General features: G+C 43.1%; 1 protein-coding gene across 1 annotated transcript in view; it reads left to right on the top strand.

The window, feature by feature from the left end:
• ankrd13c (ankyrin repeat domain 13C) overlaps window positions 1-23,527 on the top strand; it is a 48,843-nt gene that overhangs the window by 20,097 nt on the left and 5,219 nt on the right. Inside the window, exons 4-9 of the mRNA XM_084067287.1 lie at window positions 6,906-6,991; window positions 11,980-12,025; window positions 14,430-14,496; window positions 18,603-18,747; window positions 19,764-19,895; window positions 20,729-20,890. Coding sequence (XP_083923413.1) covers window positions 6,906-6,991; window positions 11,980-12,025; window positions 14,430-14,496; window positions 18,603-18,747; window positions 19,764-19,895; window positions 20,729-20,890 — 638 coding nt within the window. The remainder of the gene's footprint in view (window positions 1-6,905; window positions 6,992-11,979; window positions 12,026-14,429; window positions 14,497-18,602; window positions 18,748-19,763; window positions 19,896-20,728; window positions 20,891-23,527) is intronic.

Here is a 23,527-nt window from a genome sequence, read left to right as displayed (position 1 = left end):
CTGAACCTATTAGAGGCTACTTCCTCTATTTGTACAAATAGATAGAGGCAGCCTTTCCTTCTCAGGAGGATCACTGTGCTCTCGCCTGGTGAAATAGTGTGGACCAGAATGCCAGAGTTAGCTTGGAGTTCTGTTCTGGCAGCTGACTCTTATGTTCTCACACTCAGGGAACATGCCGCCTTTTACACCATAAACCCCTTGGTATGGTCTTCTCTTCCAGTGGCTGGCTGGGACATTTATGGTTTGTCTGGGAAGCCGGGCGTACTATACATTAAGCACTTTAAAAGCTGTCGTACTTATTTCGGGCATGTTTTAAAAAATTGCAGCTACAAGCTCACAACGCGACACGTTGTGACCTTGTAGATCGCCTATTTTCACTGCATGACACCGTTGTACGACAGAGCATAAAATAGGGCTTAAGTGGTTATGGCTTATCCGTTTCTTGCATCCCCTGGGTCCAGTGCATGGAACAATGACAAGACGAACAGAGTTTCCCTGCATTTATGGTTCCACTATCAACATATACAGTTTAAATTGTCCAGATATTGCTAAAATGGTAATTTGTCAGTAAACAGCTATTCTGTTAGGACTCCAGTCCATTTTTATTTACAGAATGACCCTTGGCAAATTCCGTCTTTGCAAGAACGTATCACTTGAGGTGGTTGCCAAGGCTCCGTTTGTCTCTCTTGGCTCCTCATTCTACTGCAACACTGGTGCGCTTCTTGGCATTTGACTGAGAAACAGCTGATCTTGCTCAATGTTTAAATGATTTTACCTGGCCTGACCTTGATTTAGTTTTACCTGACTGTCGTGATGGCACGGGAGGAGAAGGCTCTCTGCTGAGAGGAAACTGTGCCTGCCTATTTCCCCCTATTCAGCGCAATCAACATAGTTGCTTGTGGGGTTAGCCTAGCAGAGCAGAGCACTGCCACGCAGTAAGCATGCAACTCAGCATTTTTCAAGAGTCTAAGAGGGACGTATGGGATGTGAATTCTTGTCTTGCTTCGTTCTAGAGTAAATAAAAGTATTGAAAGTATTGATTAGCAGTTTCGCCAAAAGACTTAACCACTTTGGCTCTGTATACGTCCGATAAAATAGTTGCTCTACAAGCTCAAAACTTGATGCAACTCATTGTAAGCTTGTTGATCGGCAATTTTCGTTATAAATGTATTTTTTAAGATGTTGAACCTTTTTATTTATCTAGTTTGTGACATTGTGGAAGTTTTTCGCCTATAACAACATGCCCAAAATAAGGACGCTGGCTTGGAAGTGGTTCAGCCGAGTTGTTATTGTCAGCCCACACGTGCGCTAAACTCTGTTTCTCACTGTTTGTCACTGTTAATGACTGAACGTCTGCACAAGAAGACAGAATGTGGCTTGGAACTAGACGCTGTCATATGTTTTGTTCAGGAAGAGCCATTTATTGTCCCCACTTGCCTTCTCCCTCCAAACACAGCTGGGCTGTTGACTTTAAGAGAGCAGTGCACATTTTGAGGCCGTCACAGTTCTGTTGGCGTATATTAGGCAGGGACGTGTTTTTCCATGTGGGCTTCAGACAGATATGTGCTTGGTGCTCAGTTTTCAAATATGGGACAAGGCCCATGGCTGCTTGGTGCTCAAAATATTAACTGTGAGTGTGAGGCAGCCTGAATTTAAGCAGGTGGTACTTATAAACTGCTTTGCACAAGACCAGGACTAACTAGCCAAGGGGTATTCAACTAAGCTTAGGCAGGGGGCCACAATTATAAAATGACCTGATGTATGGGGCCACAAGACCGTGGCCCCATGGTAGCGTGGTAGTATAAAATGAGGCTTTAGTCATTAAAACAGGAAAAGACATTACTTAAGCCATATTATGATATTACAATATCCAAAATCCCAGATCATAGACTCGTATCAGGTATCACACTAGTATCAATACATTGTAACCTAGCTAAGACTATATGTTTTTTGCTTGATTAGCAAATAATAGCAATCTCTTAGCTCTCTTGCCCCAAAAGAAAGAGCCATTTCTCATACTGCCAGTAGATTCTTTCATGCAGAAGGACTTAGTCTGGTGCCGCACAAGATGCCCACTGTCTGCTTTCCATGCCTTCAGTCTGGAAAATATGAGTCTCCTGTAAACTCTAAGTAGGCTTGCTTACATGTGTTGGTAATGTGTTGAAAGATTGTTGTAGCTTGGGATCCAGACTGATTGCTACGTTCCTTTTTTTTTTCTCACTTGGCTTCCGAGTAGCTAAGTGAGAAAAACAAATACACAGAAGGTAGCAAATCAGTCTGGATTCCAGGCTAAGCTTGTTGTGTAATGATCTTTTTATGACATTTGAATTTTTCACACATTCCAAAACGGTAAATGTTAAATTCCTGGACATTTTGCCCAGTTTCAAATGAAAAATCTTCCTTTTATAATTTTGAACTTATTTTGGGGGGAACATGCATAATAATAAAGCAATGTGGCATGTTTTGGTTAAAATATCACCATTTAATGGCAATCCAGTTGAATTGCAACCATACACTGTGCATGTAATGTGCTGTGCACTGCTCCATCTCATTTACAGATGATTTGCTAGCATCCCAGCATTGAATTCCAGCCCTCCTCATGAACAGTGCATTCTCCCATCACATGTGCAGAGCACTCTTCCATCTCATGTACAGATGATTCTCAGCATCTTGCTCACTATGCAGTGCTATGGAGACCACACTACTACACTGTCTGCACCACTGTGTTGAGCTGCATCTTTAACCCATTCAATCCGGGAATGTCTCTGTCATTTTAGATTTCTTTGGTTATTCAAAAATAGCAGATTTACAAGCTCATGGCACAGCACTCGGTGCCGCGCCATGAGCTTGTGGATCTGCTATTTCTGAAAAATCATGAAAATGTGTGCAAAAATTTGAATATATATATTTGTTTAACGCGAACATTTGTAAAATATTTTGTTCCAGGGACCCCCAGAAGCAAAGATTTGAGTTACAAATGTCCGCTTTAAAAAATATACATATTTAAAGATTTGCACAAATTTTCACGATTTTTCAAAAATAGCAGATCTACGAGCTTGTTTATCTACTTTTTGAATAGCCAAAGAAATCTAAAATGACAGAGATGCATTCCTGGATTTAATGGGTTAAAGGGGCATGATGAAACTCTAGCCTGAATTAGTATTGCATGCATTTCAGCATTCTTGTATTCTTGTTCATCCTGATACAGTATATTCACATTAATTCCCATTTACTGTATTCCCTTTAATTCCCATGAAACTTTTGCGCCTTTGAATATTCCCAACATTTTGCAAACCTATTCCTGAAGTGAAGTAACCGTTCAAAAGTAGTTTTTTTTCAAGGGCCTGGTCAAGTTTTGACTAGGATTGGGACATTTTCCTCTTAACCACTTGAACCCCAGCATCCCTATTCTGGGGTGGGAACATTCGCCAACAATACCAGACCTACAGTACGAGCTCGCAACGCGTTGGACTGCGAGCTTGAAGATCTAGATTAGATTTTGTGCAGTAGACGGGAACAAACGGTCCAAGTACAGTTGCAACTCAGGCCCGTTTCACTAATAATAGAGGGTTAAAGTGGTTAAAGACAAGGCAGATATGGCAGTGCAGTGAGGACATTATTTTTCCTCAGAATGGAACCGAAGTTCAAACTCAAGCCTGTCTGATGATGAATAGAAAATCGCAAACTGTGGCATAACTAGCCACATGTTGTTTAATCTTTCTGAATATTACTCTTCATTTTGAATGCTTTGATAAAAAATGAAGAACTACCTGCCCAACAACTTCATTGTTTCACAATTGCTGCTGCTTACCTGTGTCAATATTTACTAACCACTATTCCCTGGAAAGTGGCCAGCAGCAGTTATCAAGTGGCCCCAGGCGTAATTGTTAAGTGGCTGAGCTGTGTGCCATTGTAGACGTGCTCAATGCCCTGCCTGTCTTTACCCATTAGTGCATGGATGTGAATGGCTAAGAGCTGCCACTTAATTTAACCCTAGAACACTAACGTTGAATATAATCACACCATTACGAAAGTTGGGTATATTTTTGTGTATAGAGGGGGCGGGGCTTCAGCAATTCATGCTCGTCCCTATTGGTGGTCTAAGTCCACATACCATATTTGGACTTGGTGGCATGCTGCAAACTGGAGTTATAGCTGTTTAAAATCCCGTGCTCATCCCGTGCTTAACCGGGCGGACGGACATAACATACGCTGGGGGTCCCTGGACAGAGGGGGCGGGGCTTCAGCAATTCATGCTCGTCCCTATTGGTGGTCTAAGTCCACATACCATATTTGGACTTGGTGGCATGCTGCAAACTGGAGTTATAGCTGTTTAAAATCCCGTGCTCATCCCGTGCTTAACCGGGCGGACGGACATAACATACGCTGGGGGTCCCTGGACAGAGGGGGCGGGGCTTCAGCAATTCATGCTCGTCCCTATTGGTGGTCTAAGTCCACATACTATATTTGGACTTGGTGGCATGCTGCAAACTGGAGTTATAGCTGTTTAAAATCCCGTGCTCATCCCGTGCTTAAACGGGCGGACGGACATAACATACGCTGGGGGTCCCTGGACCCCTCTTTGATAACCAGTGGCACGTGTGGCCAATGAGAGGAGAGATGGCATAGGCAATCTCCAAGTCCGTGTGTGTGTGTGTGTGTGTGTGTGTGTGTGTGTGTGTGTGTGTGTGTGTGTGTGTGTGTGTGTGTGCGTGTGTGTTTGTATGTGTTTCTTCTTTTCCGTGCTCATCCCGGGCTCATACGGACGGACGGACATACGGACAAAGTCAAGTGTAGAGCAGTTGGCACCGCTAAAAAATGTACTAATCGAGCTGGGAACTTCTTCTTTGGTCCACCCATTCCTGGAACATGTGAGTCATGTGAGTCATTCCTGGAACAGTGAAGGCACAGTCTCCCTACATGACTGACAACTGTGGGAGAGCCCGCCCGATTCTTTGTACTCTCTATCACTAACGTCGGGTGAAAATCACCCAAAAATCACCCAAAACCAGGGATGGGGGCAGGTAAACAAGCTTTGATGATGTCGCTGAGCAGCCTGAAGGTACCCAAGGACCCATCCACCTCAGACATCAGCAACCCAATGAAAATCACATAACCATAATTGTGTGGGTGAAAATCACCCGACGTTAGTGTTCTAGGGTTAAGGCACAAATAAACCCCCATCACTATCAGGTGAACTCATGATAAGAGGCGGGTGTGTGCTGGGTGGTCCATTGGCAGATGGTGAAGCTGTCTCCCTTCCCTGACCTGCAGAGGAAGGCTGTGGATCAGGGGGAGCCCCTCTCCAGAGATTGTCCACATTCATTAGCCAGCCAGGCTTCAGAGACACCCTCAGAGTGTGTGTGTGTGTGTGTGTGTGTGTGTGTGTGTGTGTGTGTGTGTGTGTGTGTGTGTGTGTGTGTGTGTGTGTGTGTGTGTGTGTGTGTGTGTGTGTGTGTGTGTGTGTGTGTGTGTGTGTGTGTGTGTGTGTGTGTGTGTGTGTGTGTGTGTGTGCTCTCATTTGGCCTACTTTTAACACCGGCACCAGCAGTAACCCCCCAGTCTCTTTGAGATCCCCTGAGCCCTGTGGTGCACAGTGCACACTGGATATACCATATGATCAACATGTTAGTGCACACTGCCACCAGGCTGTGTGTGAGAGAGAGAGACGGAGAGAGAAAGAGAGAGAAATGGATTTCGCAACCACATCACATGTCCACATTTCCTTTGAGTCTAACTCCATTGTTGGAATGTGTTGGTGACATAAAAGCCCAATATATTTTCAATGTTTTTCCATTGGTCTATAATTGTCACGTTTGTCGTGAAATCCTCTGCCTCTTTGAAAGCAGCACAGTTGGCTATCTATGATGTACAACTGGCGGTCCCGCCCCTTTGTAAAATGCTTCCCAACGTTCCAGTAAATGCTGGCCAGTCGGGTGTGGCTCAGTTGTTGTTTTTTCTTTAAATATCAGAACTTGTTTTGAAACTAAGTGAGCAAAGCAAAGGGACACACAGCGAGCCAATGGCATGTCACGTGAGGCTCTGTGAAAGCTCTGTTAATCTGGACAGTCATGGGTAAAAGTCTCCTGTGTGGGTATTTGCCTCCCCCAGGTCATTAAGGAGCTTATAGACGCACCTCATTAGCAGTGAAGTTTTCATACGTTCCTCTCCTGGACTCATTCCCTTTGAACTTCCTGGAATATGCTGATCCCCGCAGGCGGTGAGGTGGGATCACTCCGTTTAACCACCTACTGTAGTGTAGAGTCTCCTGTCTGCCTATAGGAAGCCAGTGTAGCACTGAGCCTCTGCCGCCTGTCACTGGGTGTGGATTGTGTGTTGGAGTGCACGCCTCAGATTTTGCGTAGGCTGATGTTTTGCCGTAGGTGTTATAACTCACTGAACTGACTGAAGTTGAACCTACTCAACTCAACTTCAGACACACACACACACACACACACACACACACACACACACACACACACACACACACACACACACACACACACACACACGTTACACACATGCTGCCACCTCTTCTTAAAGCTGCAATCCGGCACTTATTTTATTGAATACGATATGGTTTTAACCAATCAGTATTAGTAGAGTAGAGTATGTCCATAGAATATAAACCATAGCACATCTTCAGTGGTTGGAGGTGGTCTCCCTCCCTGGTGAGACATTGACAATGTCGGTAAAGTTATTTCAAGCCAATGGTGCACCGTATTGAACACTCCACTCGCTGCCAGATGTATTGGTAGTTCGGACGTCGTTGCAATTAGCTCTCCGTCATTGAAGGGAGACAAAGTACATGAAAATGTACGGATCGTCATTGTAGCTTTAAAGTTGCATGCACCTAACCTTTCCTCCTCCTCTCCCCCCCCTTTTCTTTTCTGTTCTCCCTTCAGTCACAGCGCTGCTGAGGAAGCTGAAGCAGCAGTCCAGAGAGAGTGTGGAGGACAAAAGACCTAAGCTGCTGAAGGCTCTTAAAGAGGTACACTGTCCTCCCCTCCATCATCTGCTCTCTGATCCTCATTTCAAATGATGCTCTTCCTGACATTCTATCCCACAGCCCTTCCATCCAGCTCCTTTTTCCAATCGTCTGCTCTAATCCTTTTATTGTTCGTGTCCTGTCATCTCTCCTCTCCTCTCCTCGCCTCTATGTGAAGTGTAGTCAGCAGTCCTCCTGGGCAGACTTTGTCCCAGAGCCTGATCTGCCAGCGGAACGAACACACACACACACACACACACACACACACACACACACACACACACACACACACACACACACACACACACACACACACACACACAGAGTCTTGTATGTCTGTCCGGTTCTCTTTCAGACACAATACAAACACCACCCTTTCCCTCTCAGTGTCAGTAGGTCAGTGTCTCTCTCTAATTACCGTCATCACAACACAACCAGACAGGCAGCGACCTTCATGTTCAGTGTATGACCAGCACCCACCCACCCATTCTATCTCCCACCCGCCTGCCTTCACAGCCTCCTGTCAGACACATGAAGGGAGCATCGGGGAGTTTAAGGCTGACTTATGCTTCGTAGTACGGCAGTTTCATGCGGCAAAAATAGCCGTTTGGCAAGCTCACGCTGCTTTGCGGTTGCGGCGCGTTGTGAACTTGCACAGTGGCTATTTTCGGCGCCACACCGCCATATGACGGAGCATAAATTACGCATCTGAGGGAGATATGGTGAAATGAAAGAAGGAGGTGGGGCGTAGAGGAGGGAGGCAGGAAGCATTGTGGGAGATATCATGCACGCCGTGTTGGCCTAATGGGTCGGTAACCTGAAGGTCTCGGGTTCAAACTCATCAACAATGTGTCCTTGAGAGAGATACTGATGCTCCTGTCCTGCTGACTCATTGCCTGTCATGCAAAGTCTGGCAAATGGCTGAAATTTAACAAAATGTCCAAGGTAGAGGATGAAAAAGAGAAGGGAGGGGACAGAATGAAGGAAAGATGGATAGTGAGGAAGTCAAGTGAAGTTTATTTGTAAAGCACATTTAAAAACAACAAATGTTGTTGATGAATAACTTCAGCAAAGACGATGACGTTTTTAAAATATGCACTCACCCCTCCTCTCTCTCTACCATTTCAGACATGTTAACTGCTTAAGCCCTATACTTATCATACAACAAATAGCTAAAATGGTAAATCTAAACAGCTCACAACGTGTTGCGAGCTTGTAGATCTGCTAATGTTGACCATGTTTGACAATATATTGACATGCCCAAAATAGAGAAGTCAGGTTGAAAGTAGGTACATTTCTTTAACAATGTTATTACTTTACTTCGCAATGATGATGTAACATGCGGGAGTTGACTATGTTAAAGTTACAGAATAACATGTACTGTATCACAAGTTGGGTCGATCACATTGAGAAAGTTGGATGAAAGCAAGTTATGATTTCATCTCCCCCCTTCCCCCTCTCCCAAGCAGGCCCCCGACCCCAGGTTGGGAAACAGTGCAATAGAGGGCTGTCCACACCAAGCACTATAACTATAACGATAACGGTAACTGAAAGTCTGAAAATCAACTCAAGTGAAAGGTAGAAAGTTATATGAAAGCTATAGTTATAGTACTTTGTGTGGAAGGCCCTTAACACTCAATCGGCAATGAAAAAAGGTGCATCTTAATACGGAATTTAAAAGAGTCAGTGGAGAGAGGGGGAAGACCTAATAAAAATGGCAAACTATTCCAATGCCTTAGGGGCTAAGTTGAGAAGGCACAGGTTGCCCTTAGTTTTTAACTGGGGCTGAGGAGAAGTGAGGAGAGGAAAGGGATGGAGAGAGAGAGAGAGAGAGGGGGGGGGCAGTGCTGAAGAGCTTAGAAAAGAGGGGGAGGTGAGAAAGGGAGCACTTCAGAAGAGGGAAGGGAGCATTAGCTGTCTGGAAAGAAGACATTCTGTTGCTTGTTTGCACTGGGGTAGGTCAGGTTCTTCCACTTGAAGAGAAATGCACGGCTACAAATGTGCAAAGACATATAACCACCTGGGTGCGCATACACTGTACAAGCACATACACTCCTGCAGCCTTGGGCTGCCTGATGGCTCAGCCAATTGGTGCACACACAGATCATAATGCTCTTAAGCCCAGTCCACACCAATGATTCACGATGCAACTAAACCGTTGCACTATGTTGCAAAGAGAAATTGCAGGTCGGTGCAGTTTTGGGACTATGTTGCAAGTGATTGCAAGTGGTTTCAAGTGGTTACAAGTTGCAACCCCAAATCATTGGTGTGAACTGGGCTTTAGTGAGCGCAAGGACCCGGGTTAGAATCCGACCCGTCTTATGTTGCATGTCTCTCCTCTCTCTGCCCTCTGTTTCCTGACACTCCATTCTGACCTATCTGGAATAAAGCATAGAATGCAAAAAAAAACTAACTGCAAAAAGCATTAGCTATGATGGATCGTAAGTTGGGTGTAACGTCAATACTTACTCTAATATTGCAACTTGTTAGTTTGAAACGAAAGTTATATCTTAACCCTAGAATTAGAACTCACTTGTATGATGTAATTTGGTGTTTGAACTTACTTAGCGGGTCCAACAGGCTTACATTACATCATCTACATACATACGCACAAACCACAACGCACTTACAAGGAGCCTTCCAGTGCTGTTGTGGCTGTGTGGTGTGAAGTCTGGCGGGCACTCTGTGGTCATAATCACCTGGCTACTCGAGGGCAGAGCGCTGCCAGGTCAGCTGCACCTGCCTTGTCCTCTGGGAGAGCGAGAGAACAAGCAAGTAACAGAGAGACTACAGTAACAATAAGCTTTATTCATATATAATCCTCTTGTTTACTCGGTTTATATTTTAGTTTCAGAGAATGAATCACTTTATTTGCCAAGTGCATTAAATATTACAGGGGAAAAAAGCTAATTGTTTACAGATAAAATCATTACCCAGAGAAATATATGAATCCTAATAAAATCAATCAAGCAAGCAATCGATCTATACTGAAAATGAAAAAAAATCATGGAAAAGAGTAGACCATCCTGCCTGTAAAAAGAAAAGTGTTTTTCACAGTTAAAATGATGACCATTATACCAGACTAAGCTCCCCTGGCTAGGGACATGGTTGACAGAAATCGGATCATCTTTGACCTTTAACCTTGAAAACAAAAATAATTTCAAATTTCAGTTCATTTCAAATTCAGTTGATAACATTATTGTGCCTGTTTAACCACTTTAAATCTGGCATCCCTATTTGGGGCATGTTGTTGTCAAAATATTTTTTTTTGTACAAAAATATATCAAATTAATGTCAAATTACAGGTCTAAGAGAAACTTTTTCAAATAACTGTACTGGAGTAAAAGTACAATATTTGCCTCCAAGATGTTGTGAAGTAGAAGTAAAAGTACAGAAAATTGGAAATACTCCAGTAAGTAAAAAATACCTCACATTTGTACTTGAGTACAAACACTTAGATACTTTACACCACTGGACTCATGGCTTGTCAATCGGCCTGCACAGCTTCAATAGATCAGATGTATTCTGAGCCTTCCCAAAGTAATGCAGCGCCAGCCTCAATGTCACATTGATTTCTTTCATTTTTTTCACTGCATCATCAGCATCATCATTATCATCATCATCTTGGGGATTATACAACTCTGACAATAAACAAATGATGATGCCCTACTAGCATTACATCATCTGCCAAAGAGGGATTGAGGACGCCGGCAGTGCTTATGAGATCAGGACAACCCACTCATATAGTTTACAGCTGCACTGAAAATGTGCCACAAACTGGGATTAATCAACGGGACTAAAGTGGGATGAATGAAATTAAGTCTCAGTCATTTTGCCTGCTTTGTTGTGGATGGACTAGCAGGTTCATATTAACTTGGTTTCATTTGTCTTTTAAGACAAAACTGGCAATGGCTTGTATAAGATTTGGTTACTTGGCTGACCCATAGACTAAAGCAATGAGGGGTTGGTTGACCATATTGCTTAACCTATTAAAACCGGGAAAGCGTCTGTGTCATTTTAGAGGTTAGCTATACATTATATACAGTATAGCAACAACATAAGTTTCACTCTTATGAATTAGAACAGTGGTTTACAACAGCGGTACTCAAAAACAGCAGATTTACAAGCTCACAGCGCGGTACTTTGTGCACGCTGTGAGTTGTACATCTGCTACTTTTGAACATTTTTGAAAAATCTTGAAAGGGAAATCCTCTCTTCTGGGGGTCCCTGGCACAAAACATTTTCAGATGGGGGGTCAGCGGCCAAACGTGTATCATATTGGGGGTCCTTGGCACGAAAACGTTTGAGAACTAGTGATTTAGAAGGCATTTGTAGAATGGGCCTCAGGTCTTAATGGGTCTTAAAGCCTTACTGTTCACTGTCTGAAGATGTGTCCATCCATACTACCTGTCACTCTGGTTTCACCGCAATCTTGTAATGACAGTGCTTTTTTGTATCCCTTCCCCCGATTGCCCTGTGTGCACTGTCATACACGTGTGGTGCACAGCACAACCCCAGAACACTGTCAACACATGGCCCAGATAGACAGACAGACAGACGGAGGGAGGTAGGATATGCCTCCTGTCCCCCTTTGCACTCTACTGAGTGCATTATTTCTAGTTAACCCATTAAGACCTGAGGCCCATTCTACAAATGTCTTCTAAATCTAAACAGTTTTAAGAAAAACCTATGTTGCTGTATCAGTATTATATGTAGTTGGCCGCGGACCGTCATCTCAAAATAGCTTGTTCCAGGGACCCCCAGAAGCAAAGATTTGAGTTAAAAATGTTCGCTTTAAAATATATATATATTCAAAGATTTTCATAATTTTTGAATAGCCAAAGTATAAAATAATGGTTAAAGTGGTTTGAATCTAAAATGACACGGATTCTTTCCCGGTTTTATAATGGATTAATGATGCGTTACTCTATATCTCTTTATTTGGACTTATGAGGGAGTTCACTTTGTGTTGTCTTATTTTTCTATTGCAGCTTGGGGACTTCTACTTGGAGCTTCACTGGGACTTCCAAAGCTGGGGTGAGTCAGGTTTTGTTTACTGTTGGCCTACTTGGGAATTTTGGAAGAAAAATGCTCTCACAAACACAATTTCGATTAGACACATCCTCCCCACCAAATAATAACGTGTACAGTATGACTTAGATGAGAGTTTACCCTGAACTGAACTGTAGACTGTAGTAAAGTGGTGTACTGTCGGATTGTCTAGCTATGCGCTGGTGTTAGTGGATCATCTGGTAAGTCAAGAGTACAGTGATGATGACAAATTGTTTACACTGTGCTGTCGGGGCAACCATCGTGGGAAAGGCCACTGGCTACATGTTGAAAGGCACTCCCCCTGGTGGCTATGAGTATATCACCTCAAGGAATTACTACCGGTCACACATGCTTGTGGTGGTCAATGTGTCCAGACAAATGCCTACCGTCTGTCACCATTCATGGTATCCCACGCAGACTAAACTGAATTCAGTCGTTTCTACAGCCATTGTAATCAGAGGGCTGTTTATGGACCTAAACGCTTGTTGGCACTGCATGGGACTGAGTGCTGTGCACATGTCTGTTGTTAATTATTGACACGTTTTGTAAGTGTACATAATGGACACATGATAGTAAAGGCATGTTGGGAGGTTGTGTAACGGCACATTTGTTCAACCACACAGAGCCACAGAGGGGTTATATAGTATTGTAATCATATTGGCTTAGGGAAGAAATAAAATGAAATGGCCAAGGGGCCATGGGAAGCACTGAAAATAATTTGATGAAGCATGCCACTTGTTCCCTTGTTGTTTTATGCACAGTTGTTTTCACAATTTTACGGAATCTATCTTCGTTACTATCTTACTAGTCTATAAAATGAACAAAACTCAACCAGTCAGTCCTCCTCCATTTTGCACGCGGGCATTGGCCACTGGCATATGCAGCCAGGGAGTGTCAGTGAGGAAGTCCATTTTTCACTTTTAAGCTGTTTATTAGCATTTTCGCCACAGCCATAGAAGGACCTATAGTCACAGTCCTGGTCCCATAGACTATGGGTCCCATAGTCCTTCCTGGTGGCTGGAAGTGCCAGTAGAGTATCATGATTTATTGATGTTGCATTTGTAAGGACTGCATGGGTATAAGACGGTTGTATCTGCAGTGAGCGGATGTATACAGATACTGGCCAGATGCATAAGGCATGGACTGTAGGTGACCCTACCTGCATGAGGGACAGAGCAGGAAGCTGACCTTTGCTCACTAGCCACAGCCGGCGATTACATCCCATAATTAACCACATTAACCTTGGTGTCCCTGTTTTGGGCACAATTTCAGGATTTTTCCAAAGGTTTTGAAAAATAGCAAAAATAGCAGATCTATAAGCTCACCATGCGCGATCCGAGGCATTCTGAGATTGTAGATATGCTTTGCTATTTATCGTACGAAGTGCAGTATATAGGGAAGTGGTTAAAGCTGGTTTCATTATTCAGCAGAGCAGACAGACTTTTATCGAAGGCAAATACAACTTTCAAATGATTGTTTGTTCCCTGCCTGGTATCAGCTAGTCAGTAGAACAGTCAAAGTTAGTAGGAGCTCAGACGCATTCTGCTAGTGGCTGTTAGTAATTCTGGGGAGGCTTCCTGTCCCTAAACCTAAGCCTCAAGATTCTTTGGATTTTTTTTGGACTTAAAGTAAAACAGACTTTTCTTCTTATAATGCTGTCCTTAATGGAATGATTTAATAAATTATTCTAAAATACTCTCTTTTTTGTGTGTGTGTGTGTGTGTGTGTGTGTGTGTGTCTTGAGATTTGTGTAATGTAGGCAATGGGCCAAAGAAACAGTTTATTTTTTCCCCCTAAGTAATGACTTTCTTAACCCAACAGGGGTTGTGTGAGGGGCCATTAAATATTTACAGTAGCGACAGAGCTACAAGTTATTGCTGGTTATATGGGCCTCTGCGGGGTTGAACTTTCTAGCAGCTTTGAAGTGGTTGGTAATTTTTTATTATTAAATGGCCTTGCTAAATTTAGACAATCCCCATGCTGTGTTTTCACTGCTCGTGGCTGTCGAGCGGAAACCTCCTATGTCCAGAACAGTGACTTTTCAGGAAATGGGAAAAATAACCTGTATTCCAATGGATCCAAGGTAGTTACAGTATTCATTAGTCACAAGCTCTTGTCATTGGTTAAATATTTATGAGACCCACTGACACACTTAACCACTTTCACTTTCACTTAAAAGAAAATCAAATATGGCAAAAAAAAAGCAGATCTACAAGCTCACAACGCATTGAGAGCTTGTAGATCGGCTATTTTTTGAAACTTATGTGCGACACTGTAGTATGACGAAGTACAGTAGCATGTTAATTTACGGGGAAAAAAACTTCCTAAAAAGTATGACAATGAAATTTGGAGATACAAGGTAGCAACAACATTCTTCCTTGTGTTGCAGTGCCGTTGCTCTCCAGAATCCTGCCATCAGACGCATGTAAGATCTACAAGCAAGGCCTCAACATCAGGTGAGTCAAGTAGACAATTCGACTTGGTGGGGAGGGGTGGGGGGGATCCATGCATCTGCTTTCGATACCCCCCCCCCCTGTCTGATATGTTTGATACATTACAGTCATTTAGCAGACGCGTTAGCAGACGCTTTTATCCAAAGCGACTTAGAATAAGTGCATTCAACATAGGTAGGCAAGAAAACTAATAATAATAATAATTAAACAGATGAGACGAATAGGAAGATCAAATGAGCAAGAGCTAAAACTAATAAGTGTATCAAATAAACAAGATCCAATAAAACAAGAGCTCATACAGATACAGTTAGATGTATTGTTTTCTTAATGAAAGAATAAATAGTGAAAATATCCGATCCACAAGCTCACAACGGGTCAGATTGGCTATGTTTGCTATTTGTTGTACAAGAAGTATACATGGCTTAAGTGGTTAAGAAAAGCCTGATCCTAATGTTTTTCAAGACCATATACTGTACATAGAGCGACAGGAAAGTACAGCGGTAAGAGAGACCATTCTGTACCCGCAAGCTCTCACGTTCAATCGCTTCAACAGCCAGTGTGCAGCCATTGACAGACATCGTGTCCTCGAGCAAGACCCTGGACCACAACCAGCTGCATTCATTGTAAATTATGAATGAGTGTCTGCTCAAACAAGTGATGAGAGAGATTTTTATTTTAAGCATTATACTTTATTAAGATAGGACAGTGACCAGAGACAGGAAAGGTAGAGAGAGGTGTGAGCTAACGTGCAGTATAGAGCCTTGGGTTGTATTCGAAGGGTCAGTTGTGAGCAACCTTATTTACCTATGTGGTATGCACTCTTACTCACTGATTCACCAGGGTTTTCCTGATGAGAGACGTTTTACAATGTGTCAAAAAGCTTTTGCATTTGAACTACTACAGTTTGTCCTGAGTGCCACAGGATATTGTATCCACCTCTCCCATTACACAGGCTGACTCCTGTATTTAATTTCATGTGAAGAAAGCTCTTAAGAAGCAACTCTGTTCATCCATTATTGCAGTATTGGTATTTCTCTTGAATAATGCCCTGAAGTATCAGTATGGTGGAAAAAGCTTCACCAATATTATCACATTACAAGCCTGTATTAGTTTTATAAGAAAGTTTTTATAAGAAAACCAACGTTTCATTTCATTAAACTTTCTGCATCGTGGCTAAGAGTTGTGCGGCCTCATCCTTTTCAACATTATTATCTGCCGTGGCCAGCACCTCATCAACACAGGTGTGCGCTCCATACTCTGTGTTTGCCTTACTCTCTAACTCTTAACCACTTAAACCTTATACTTAGTTGACCGACCGGGGTGCACCAGAGGCCTATCCTTTTCCCCTCTATACCAAATCTCTTTGCAAAGAAATAGCGGATCTACAAGCTTACAACGCGTCGCAAGCTTGTACATCAATTGTTTTCGGCAAACGTTTGCCCCGGAATAGGGACACTGGGTGTATTGTCTGTTGTCTCTTTCGGCACGCCACTCGCTCTCTCTACTATGGCCTATTGCGCCCGCGACGACAGCTTAGTTTGACTAAATAGAGTAAAATCTGTGAAATCAGCCCTCACAACCTGCTTCGCCGAGCGGCAAGGCATCTGTTTGCACATCTATTACTTCCCCGGTTCCTCTCCAAAATGAGAGAGCCAGCCTCTCAGAGGGAGAGTCCCTGTAGCATAGCATCCACCTTGCTTCCCTGCTCCCTCCTATAATGGGCCTGCGCGCCATAAGACGTCACTATCAATTACAGCTACCGGGCATCACAACTATCCTGTGTGGAATCCAAACTGGCGTGTTTTCCCTGGCCCTTGTTAATGGTAATATGTGGCGAGCTGCACAGCGCCGATACGGCGAGCTGTGGAAAGTTCAAATTAAGTGTTGAGGTTTACCTCATGCACTACAGCTGTGGCACACTGTCTATACATACACACATCATGTTATGCTGCTCACCCATTAAATAGCTCTAGAGCTGTTGCTAGGTGCACATCACACACTCTCTTCTACAGGCGCCCGTTCTCTTACCACACACACACACACACACACACACACACACACACACACACACACACACACACACACACACACACACACACACACACACACACACACACACACACACACACACACTCTTTAGTTCACCAAAGCCACATGTGCATGGTATCGAACTAAATCTATGTGAATGTGCCTGTGCGAGTGTAGTGTAGTTGGTGAATTTCTCATCATTATTCTCCAGTATTTTTCCTGGGCTGTGAAATTTGGTATTCAAAATGTTGTTTTATTATCCTGGTTTGAGCGAGGGAGTGAGAGACGCATAGGGAATAGATAAATGTAGAGAGAGGGAGACAGCTAGAGACGTACTGTATCTTCATTGACATTCTTGCGGTGGTGTGTGAGAACCTCATCAGCCTCCTTTGTGTGTGACTGGTCATCAAATAAAAATAGCAGATCTACAAGCTCACAATGTGGTGATGCGTTGTGAGCTTGTAGATCGGCTATTTTCTAATATCCTATGTATATATATAGAGTTAAACTGATTTAGATACAACATTAACTAATTTTGCTGGCGACCCCCTGGAACCCCCCTCAAGGGCCCCTGGGGGTCCCCGGACCCCACTTTGAGAACCATTGGCCCCTTCGGAGAGAACGTAGCCTTGAGTTGGTCCTTTTTGATGTTTGTGTTGCTCTTGTACCTTATCTTTCATTATCACTTCCTCCTCCCTCCGCCTCCCCTCCTGTTCCGTCTCTCAGTTTCCCATAACTGTCGTTTCTCCTCTTTCACTGTTCTTAATGCCCTCTCCCTCAACTGTGTGTGTGTGTGTGTGTGTGTGTGTGTGTGTGTGTGTGTGTGTGTGTGTGTGTGTGTGTGTGTGTGTGTGTGTGTGTGTGTGTGTGTGTGTGTGTGTGTACAAGCATAAACAAAAGTGAAAGGGGGGATCCTCTTTCATCGCAGGGAATGTGAATACATAATGTGGGGCTTAAATGAATAATGTGCGTTAATTGTTGCCATGGGAGATATATAACCACTTTACGTTCATAACAGAGACCGTGACCTATATCTGTGTGTAGTATGTGCATGATTTTAGTTTGTGATTTTGTTTTACTATCCTTGTGTGGACTTTTGGTCCCAACAAGGATGGTACAATAAAAATAAAACACAGCCTTGTGGGACATTATTCCTGGCCCCATTGGCCCAGTTATTATGTTTAAGAAAATGGATAGTTTTATTTTTGTCACAGGGACTTTCAATTTTAGCAGCGGCGGCATTGCAGGTAGTGAAATGCTAGTACTTAGATCCCCTAATTAAGAAGATGAAAGTAGGCATAAAATAGTCATAAAAGCAAAACGGGATGGGATTACGGGATGGGATTACAACAATAATGGTACTGTTACATATCAATGACCATGGAATTTCATGGTCTATCCAAGTTAGTTAGGACTAGTGTAACACACTATGCTAAGTATTTTTCAATTATCATTATCAATTGAAAACAACAAGCAGATACAATAGGAATTTAACCTGAAATAACGGGAAAGTTCAACATTTAACTAATAGCATCTATGCTCCATCCATTGCACATACACGTTCCACAATAGGGCATTTGGCGAGCATTTGTGTTTAGCAGCTCCCATGGCTGTGTCTTATTTTTGTGCAACACAAGTAAGCACATACTGAACTGCCCTGGCTATAGTTTTATTCCACAAGCTAACAAATACAAGTTAAGAGTCTGTGTTTCCTGACCACTGCAGGGCACATGCTCACGGACTTGAGACCCAATAGTGAGTTCCTGCAGTACTAGAGACTGTTTCATGCGCCCTGCGTGTCGGACACTCAATCAATGGTTAATTTGTTTTGGGTCAAATTATTGTTATGCTTTTTGCTTTATTGCGTGTAAAACAAAATGTGTGGCAATTAAAAAAAGAAGGATTAGCTTTAAAGGATTAGTTTGACAGCCCTAATATAAACGTACATATACACGTTATAATATGGTTGTGGTTAGGATCAGTTTGGTCAGAAGCTTGAGTAAAATGTGCATTTTTTAATGAAATATTTGTTTTGATGTCCCCACAAAGATGGTAAAACAAACCTGTGTGTGTCTCTACAGGCTGGACACCACCCTGATAGACTTCACAGACATGAAGTGCCAGCGCGGTGATCTCAGCTTTATCTTCACCGGTGACGCCATCCCCTCCGAGTCCTTTGTGGTGCTGGACAATGAGCAGAAGGTCTACCAGAGAATACACCATGAGGTCTGTGAGATACCTACACAATATACCATTAGGTCTGAAATACCTACAGTGTAAAAAAGAATTTCAGGCCAAGGACCCCTTAGCTGAGGGATAGATGAAGCAGGGACCCCCACTACATATTGGATTCATGCTAAATGTGTGTTTTCAGACATTTAACGATTTAAATACTCAATACTTTGTAAACTTGACCTTTGGCTCTGTACTTGGTCTGCTCTTTTGTCTGGTATTTTTGGCTAATGTTCCCCCCAGAATAGGGATGTGAGGGTTCAAGTGGTTAATTTAAAAGTTACAAAATTAAGTCCCTATCATACAAAGATTTGGCGGCCCCCCATGCAGAACCTTTGAGGACCCCCTAGGGGTCCCGGACCCCCGTTGAAAAACCCTGACCTACGCAATTCACCATGAGTTCTGAGATACCTACACAATTCACTATGAGGTCTGTGAGAGACGCATGGCTGCGTGGATGCACAGCAAAGAAAACCTCTACATGGGAGGTTCCAGAAGTGTCATGCTCATACTGCAACAATACTCTGTTTGTATTCACCCAGACACTTGACACAGTATATGACACAGTGTATGTAAGTCCCTACCATTCCCCTAACATATTCAGTAGTTGTTATTTGTGTTGGCATTCCTCTGTGCAAACCAATGGGGATCTACATGCTGCCATTCCATTTTGACTTTTCTAACACTATGTACAATGCAACATATTCAAGGCCCAGAAATAACCTGCTGAATGTCAAAATGTCAGTGTTCCTTAAAGATTCAATAAGTGTGTTTGTCAGCTTGTTTCTTGTCAGCTTGTGATTTGATGCTCCATCAAATCACAATATACCTGACAAGATACCTGATGATACCTGATGAAGGTTGTTTAGACCGAAACGTTGTAAGGAGATACCTGATGAAGGTCGTTTAGACTGTAATAAACAACTTGTTTGCTGTAAGTGAAGACAATGTGCGGGATCTCCATTTTTTTCATGCTCCGGTAGCTGACCATCTCTGGCCTGTACTTTCAGGAGTCTGAGATGGAAACAGAAGAGGAAGTGGACATCCTGATGAGTAGTGATGTCTACTCTGCCACACTTTCCACCAAGTCCATCACTTTCTCAAGGGCTCAGACTGGCTGGCTGTTCAGAGAGGACAAGACGGTTTGTACCCACTCTAATATGGCTATACTTAATATATCAATATAAATAACAATTTACAACTCATACAATGCACTGTTCTTATTGCTGAGTTTGTATCTGTTTTTCAAAACAGTGCTTGAAAGTGTTCTACAAACAGCTATAATTCTTTCTTGCTATATATGATTATACAATATGGGAATCAACATTTTAAATGGTATCTCCTCTCTTTCAGGAAAGTTTTATCACAATTACCCCTCACTGGTACGAATGGGAACTCTGCCTTTTCCCCTCTCTCCCCACTTAATAATCAAATACATCAGGCTCCTCTTCTCAGTGACCCTTGTCCGACTCCGGTAACAATGGTCGTTCTGTTATTCAAGACATTGTAATACGGTACAGAATGTCCGCATCTGCGATCGTATTTCCTGAACTGTATCCAACGTCTTAAAACCCCCCACAAAGTTCAAAAGGAGGCACAGAGAGTTAAACATCCCAGCTGTGTAGACACAAGCCCACCAGACGGCTACAGGTGATGGTCTCTGTGGCTGAAAAAGCACAAACTGTATTAGATGTGGGCAATGGAGGCAAATGTATTACCGGTGACCACATTAACCCTGGTGTCCCTATTTTGGGCATAGCATCGTGACACGTTGTGAGCATGTAGCTTTCTAGATATTTGTCGTAAGATGAAATATATGGTTCATGTCTGATATCATCGCCCCCCTCGTCTCTTTCTTTTTCTGCGCTTTGAGATGTATTAAAATTCTATCACTCAGCGTGTGTGTGTGTTTCTATGTGTCTCTGTGTGTCTGTTTTTGTTTGGGTTTGACATTGCTGTGTCTTCATCTCTCCAGGAGCGCGTGGGAAACTTCTTGGCAGATTTCTACTCGGTAAACGGCCTGGTGCTGGAGTCCAGGAAGAGGAGGGAGCACCTGAGCGAGGAGGACATCTTGAGGAACAAAGCCATCATGGAGAGCCTGAGCAAAGGAGCCAACCTCATCGAGCAGAACTTTGAGGTGATGGATGGAGTTGATTTGAAATTAAAAATGAAAATATATATATTATTTAGATTTTATTTAATAGGGACGATGCTGTTTAACATAGTTTCTATACAGAGCATGAAACTGATCTGCATAGAGTTTATAGCTATTGCTAATGTTCAACTCTTGTCCCTAGTTGGGCTTTACATGGCACAGTGTAATTAAAACATACAGCTTTCATTATCATAAAACCACAATACACTATTGATATGGAAGTAGTACACATGATCACAAGAATAAAATACAACAAAAATGTAAAGTGCAATACACAATACAATTTAGCTAAAGATGAGTATAGCTCTGGTTTTGTTTATATGTAAAGGGATGATTTTGCGCAAAGTGATCATTTTGATAGTTATTTTTGGAACACAGGGATGATGAGAGAGAACCACATTATTTTATCTATCCATCTATCCAAATCTGACCCTCTGTTCTGCACACCCTTTTGTTGTGGTTACCAGACATGCAAACTTGTAGCTTTTCAGCTACAATAGCCGTTTTGAAGCCAAATAGGGCAATTGTGTGACACCTGACCCGAAAAAAACCCCAACATGTTGTCACCTTTTTCACCTCGGGGCTGTTTGCATGCCTGGGTTACACATGAATTATACTTGGTCGCCGACCACGTATAATTCAGTTTATTCCAGGTTTTAATGGCTTAAAGGGCAAGCCATTTTAAACAGAATCCTATTGTACTGTTGTATACAGGATGGGTATAATTGACATCATAAAAAACAACCAAATGTGTTTTACGCAGGCTGGTGTGGTTTTTCAACTGCCTTTTAGCCACACAGATCACACTGGGAAGTGCTAAGTCAGATTTTCACATCTTCCTGCAAAGTGACCCTTTAAGTTAAGGTTAGCCCCTACTGTACTCTGACAAACCCTGCAAGAACGGTATGGACTTCTCCTACACCGTCAACTCCAGACTCTTTAACGTTCTAAGTAATCCATCTCTGCATGGTTTATGGAGAAATTCCTCAGTCTGACTCCTGTCTGTAGGTTCTTTGAAGTCTTGTTTGTTTCGGACATAACTCTAGAATGAAAACCTGGACCCAGTCACCTTGTTTTGTCTGTGCTGCGGGAACAGAATTACCCCACCCGTGTCCACAAACCGCACCTGTTAAGCATGTATTCTGAGGCCTAACGTCGCCCCCTGCTGGTGACATTGGCGACCTACACCTATACTCACACAGCTATATTCACAACCCTACTCACCATCACTCGCCTCTAGTATGTTCCAGAGTTCGCTCAACAAGCCCTTGTCAAAACACTGCACATAAAGCCAGTCACACACTGAAGACAAAGCCGCACAACACTCAATAGATGCCCTCTAACTGATCGCTCCTATTGTCAAGTCCCTGTTGTTCGGCGTTGGGCTTTGTTTCATCAATGTGTCCTCTGTTTTGTGTCAGACTCTTCACAGGCCATGTACACTTGAGTCAATACCCATCGAGTTACTGTTTTAGAAAATAAGCTTTTAAAAATAAGCTAATTTATGTCTGTAAAATGGTGTGTGTGACTGCGCACTTGTTTTGTATAACCGAGGGCTGACGTGGCAGTGCTACTGGAAACGATACAGGGAAGTCGGATCGAGGAAAATAGCTAGGCAGGCTGGTTCCCTGTGACGTAGGTCTGTTTACGACAGTGATAGTAGCCGAGCCCCCCTCGGACAGCCCAGGGGGTTTTAGCAGGTCAGCCCTGCATCTGTGGACACAAGGGAAGCCCGGGGGGCTTTATGACAGAACCCGGCACTATTGATCAGATAGAGGAGGGCTAAAACCCATGGATGGGATAGGGAGGTGGAGCAGGGGGGGCGGGAGGGCACACGGCTGCCAGACGGCCACGGCTGGCATTCCAGGAGATCAGCCCCCCCCCCCCTCCCCAGGCTGTGTATACTCTGTCCCCAATCACAACAGAGGACAGAGCTGTCACACACACATGCACACAGCGTGAGAGCTGGCGCTTATGAAACCACGGGGCGTCAGAGTGAAAACATCAACACATTGTGTGACGGGCACAGTACTGTAAGGCACTGGTTTTTCAACGGAGTGTCTGGGGAGCACCAGGTGGTCCAAATGGATGCTTATGGGTCTGTAACCATAGTTGGTTCAATTTGTACACTCAGAGTTAAATGAACACTGAGGATTTTACAGTGCAGATGGGGTCCCAGCAGGGATAGAATATTTTATCCAATGAGGGGCCTGTGGCAACATGCATATTAAACTGGGGTCCCTGATAGGGATGGGACGATAATCGTTATTATCGTTTATCGTGATAAAAGAAGAACGCTCACAATAATCGTATCGCAGAGATTTAAATTTATCGTGAAATTGTCCTCCGTCATACTTAGACTACGATGAATTAGCTTTTGTTGAGCTGCAAATTCAGTACCACTTAATCCCTCTATACTTGATAAAACGGACCTGTAAAGAACACATTTGGTACACTCTTATTTCACTCTACACAAATCAATTCGCCAAAAATAGCCAATCTACAAGCTCACAGTGCGTTTAAGGATGCTGGGGGGTTGAAGTGGTGAACAAAAGTGGCGTTTTAAGCATATTTTGATTATTGTTAAATGCAATAATATTTGCCACAATAATTGTGACA

Source organism: Gymnoscopelus microlampas (genome assembly GCF_963454915.1).
Source record: "Gymnoscopelus microlampas genome assembly, chromosome: 9".
NCBI lineage: Eukaryota > Metazoa > Chordata > Actinopteri > Myctophiformes > Myctophidae > Gymnoscopelus > Gymnoscopelus microlampas.
Note: the sequence above shows the minus strand (reverse complement) of the source record. Positions and strands in the feature narration are given on the sequence as shown.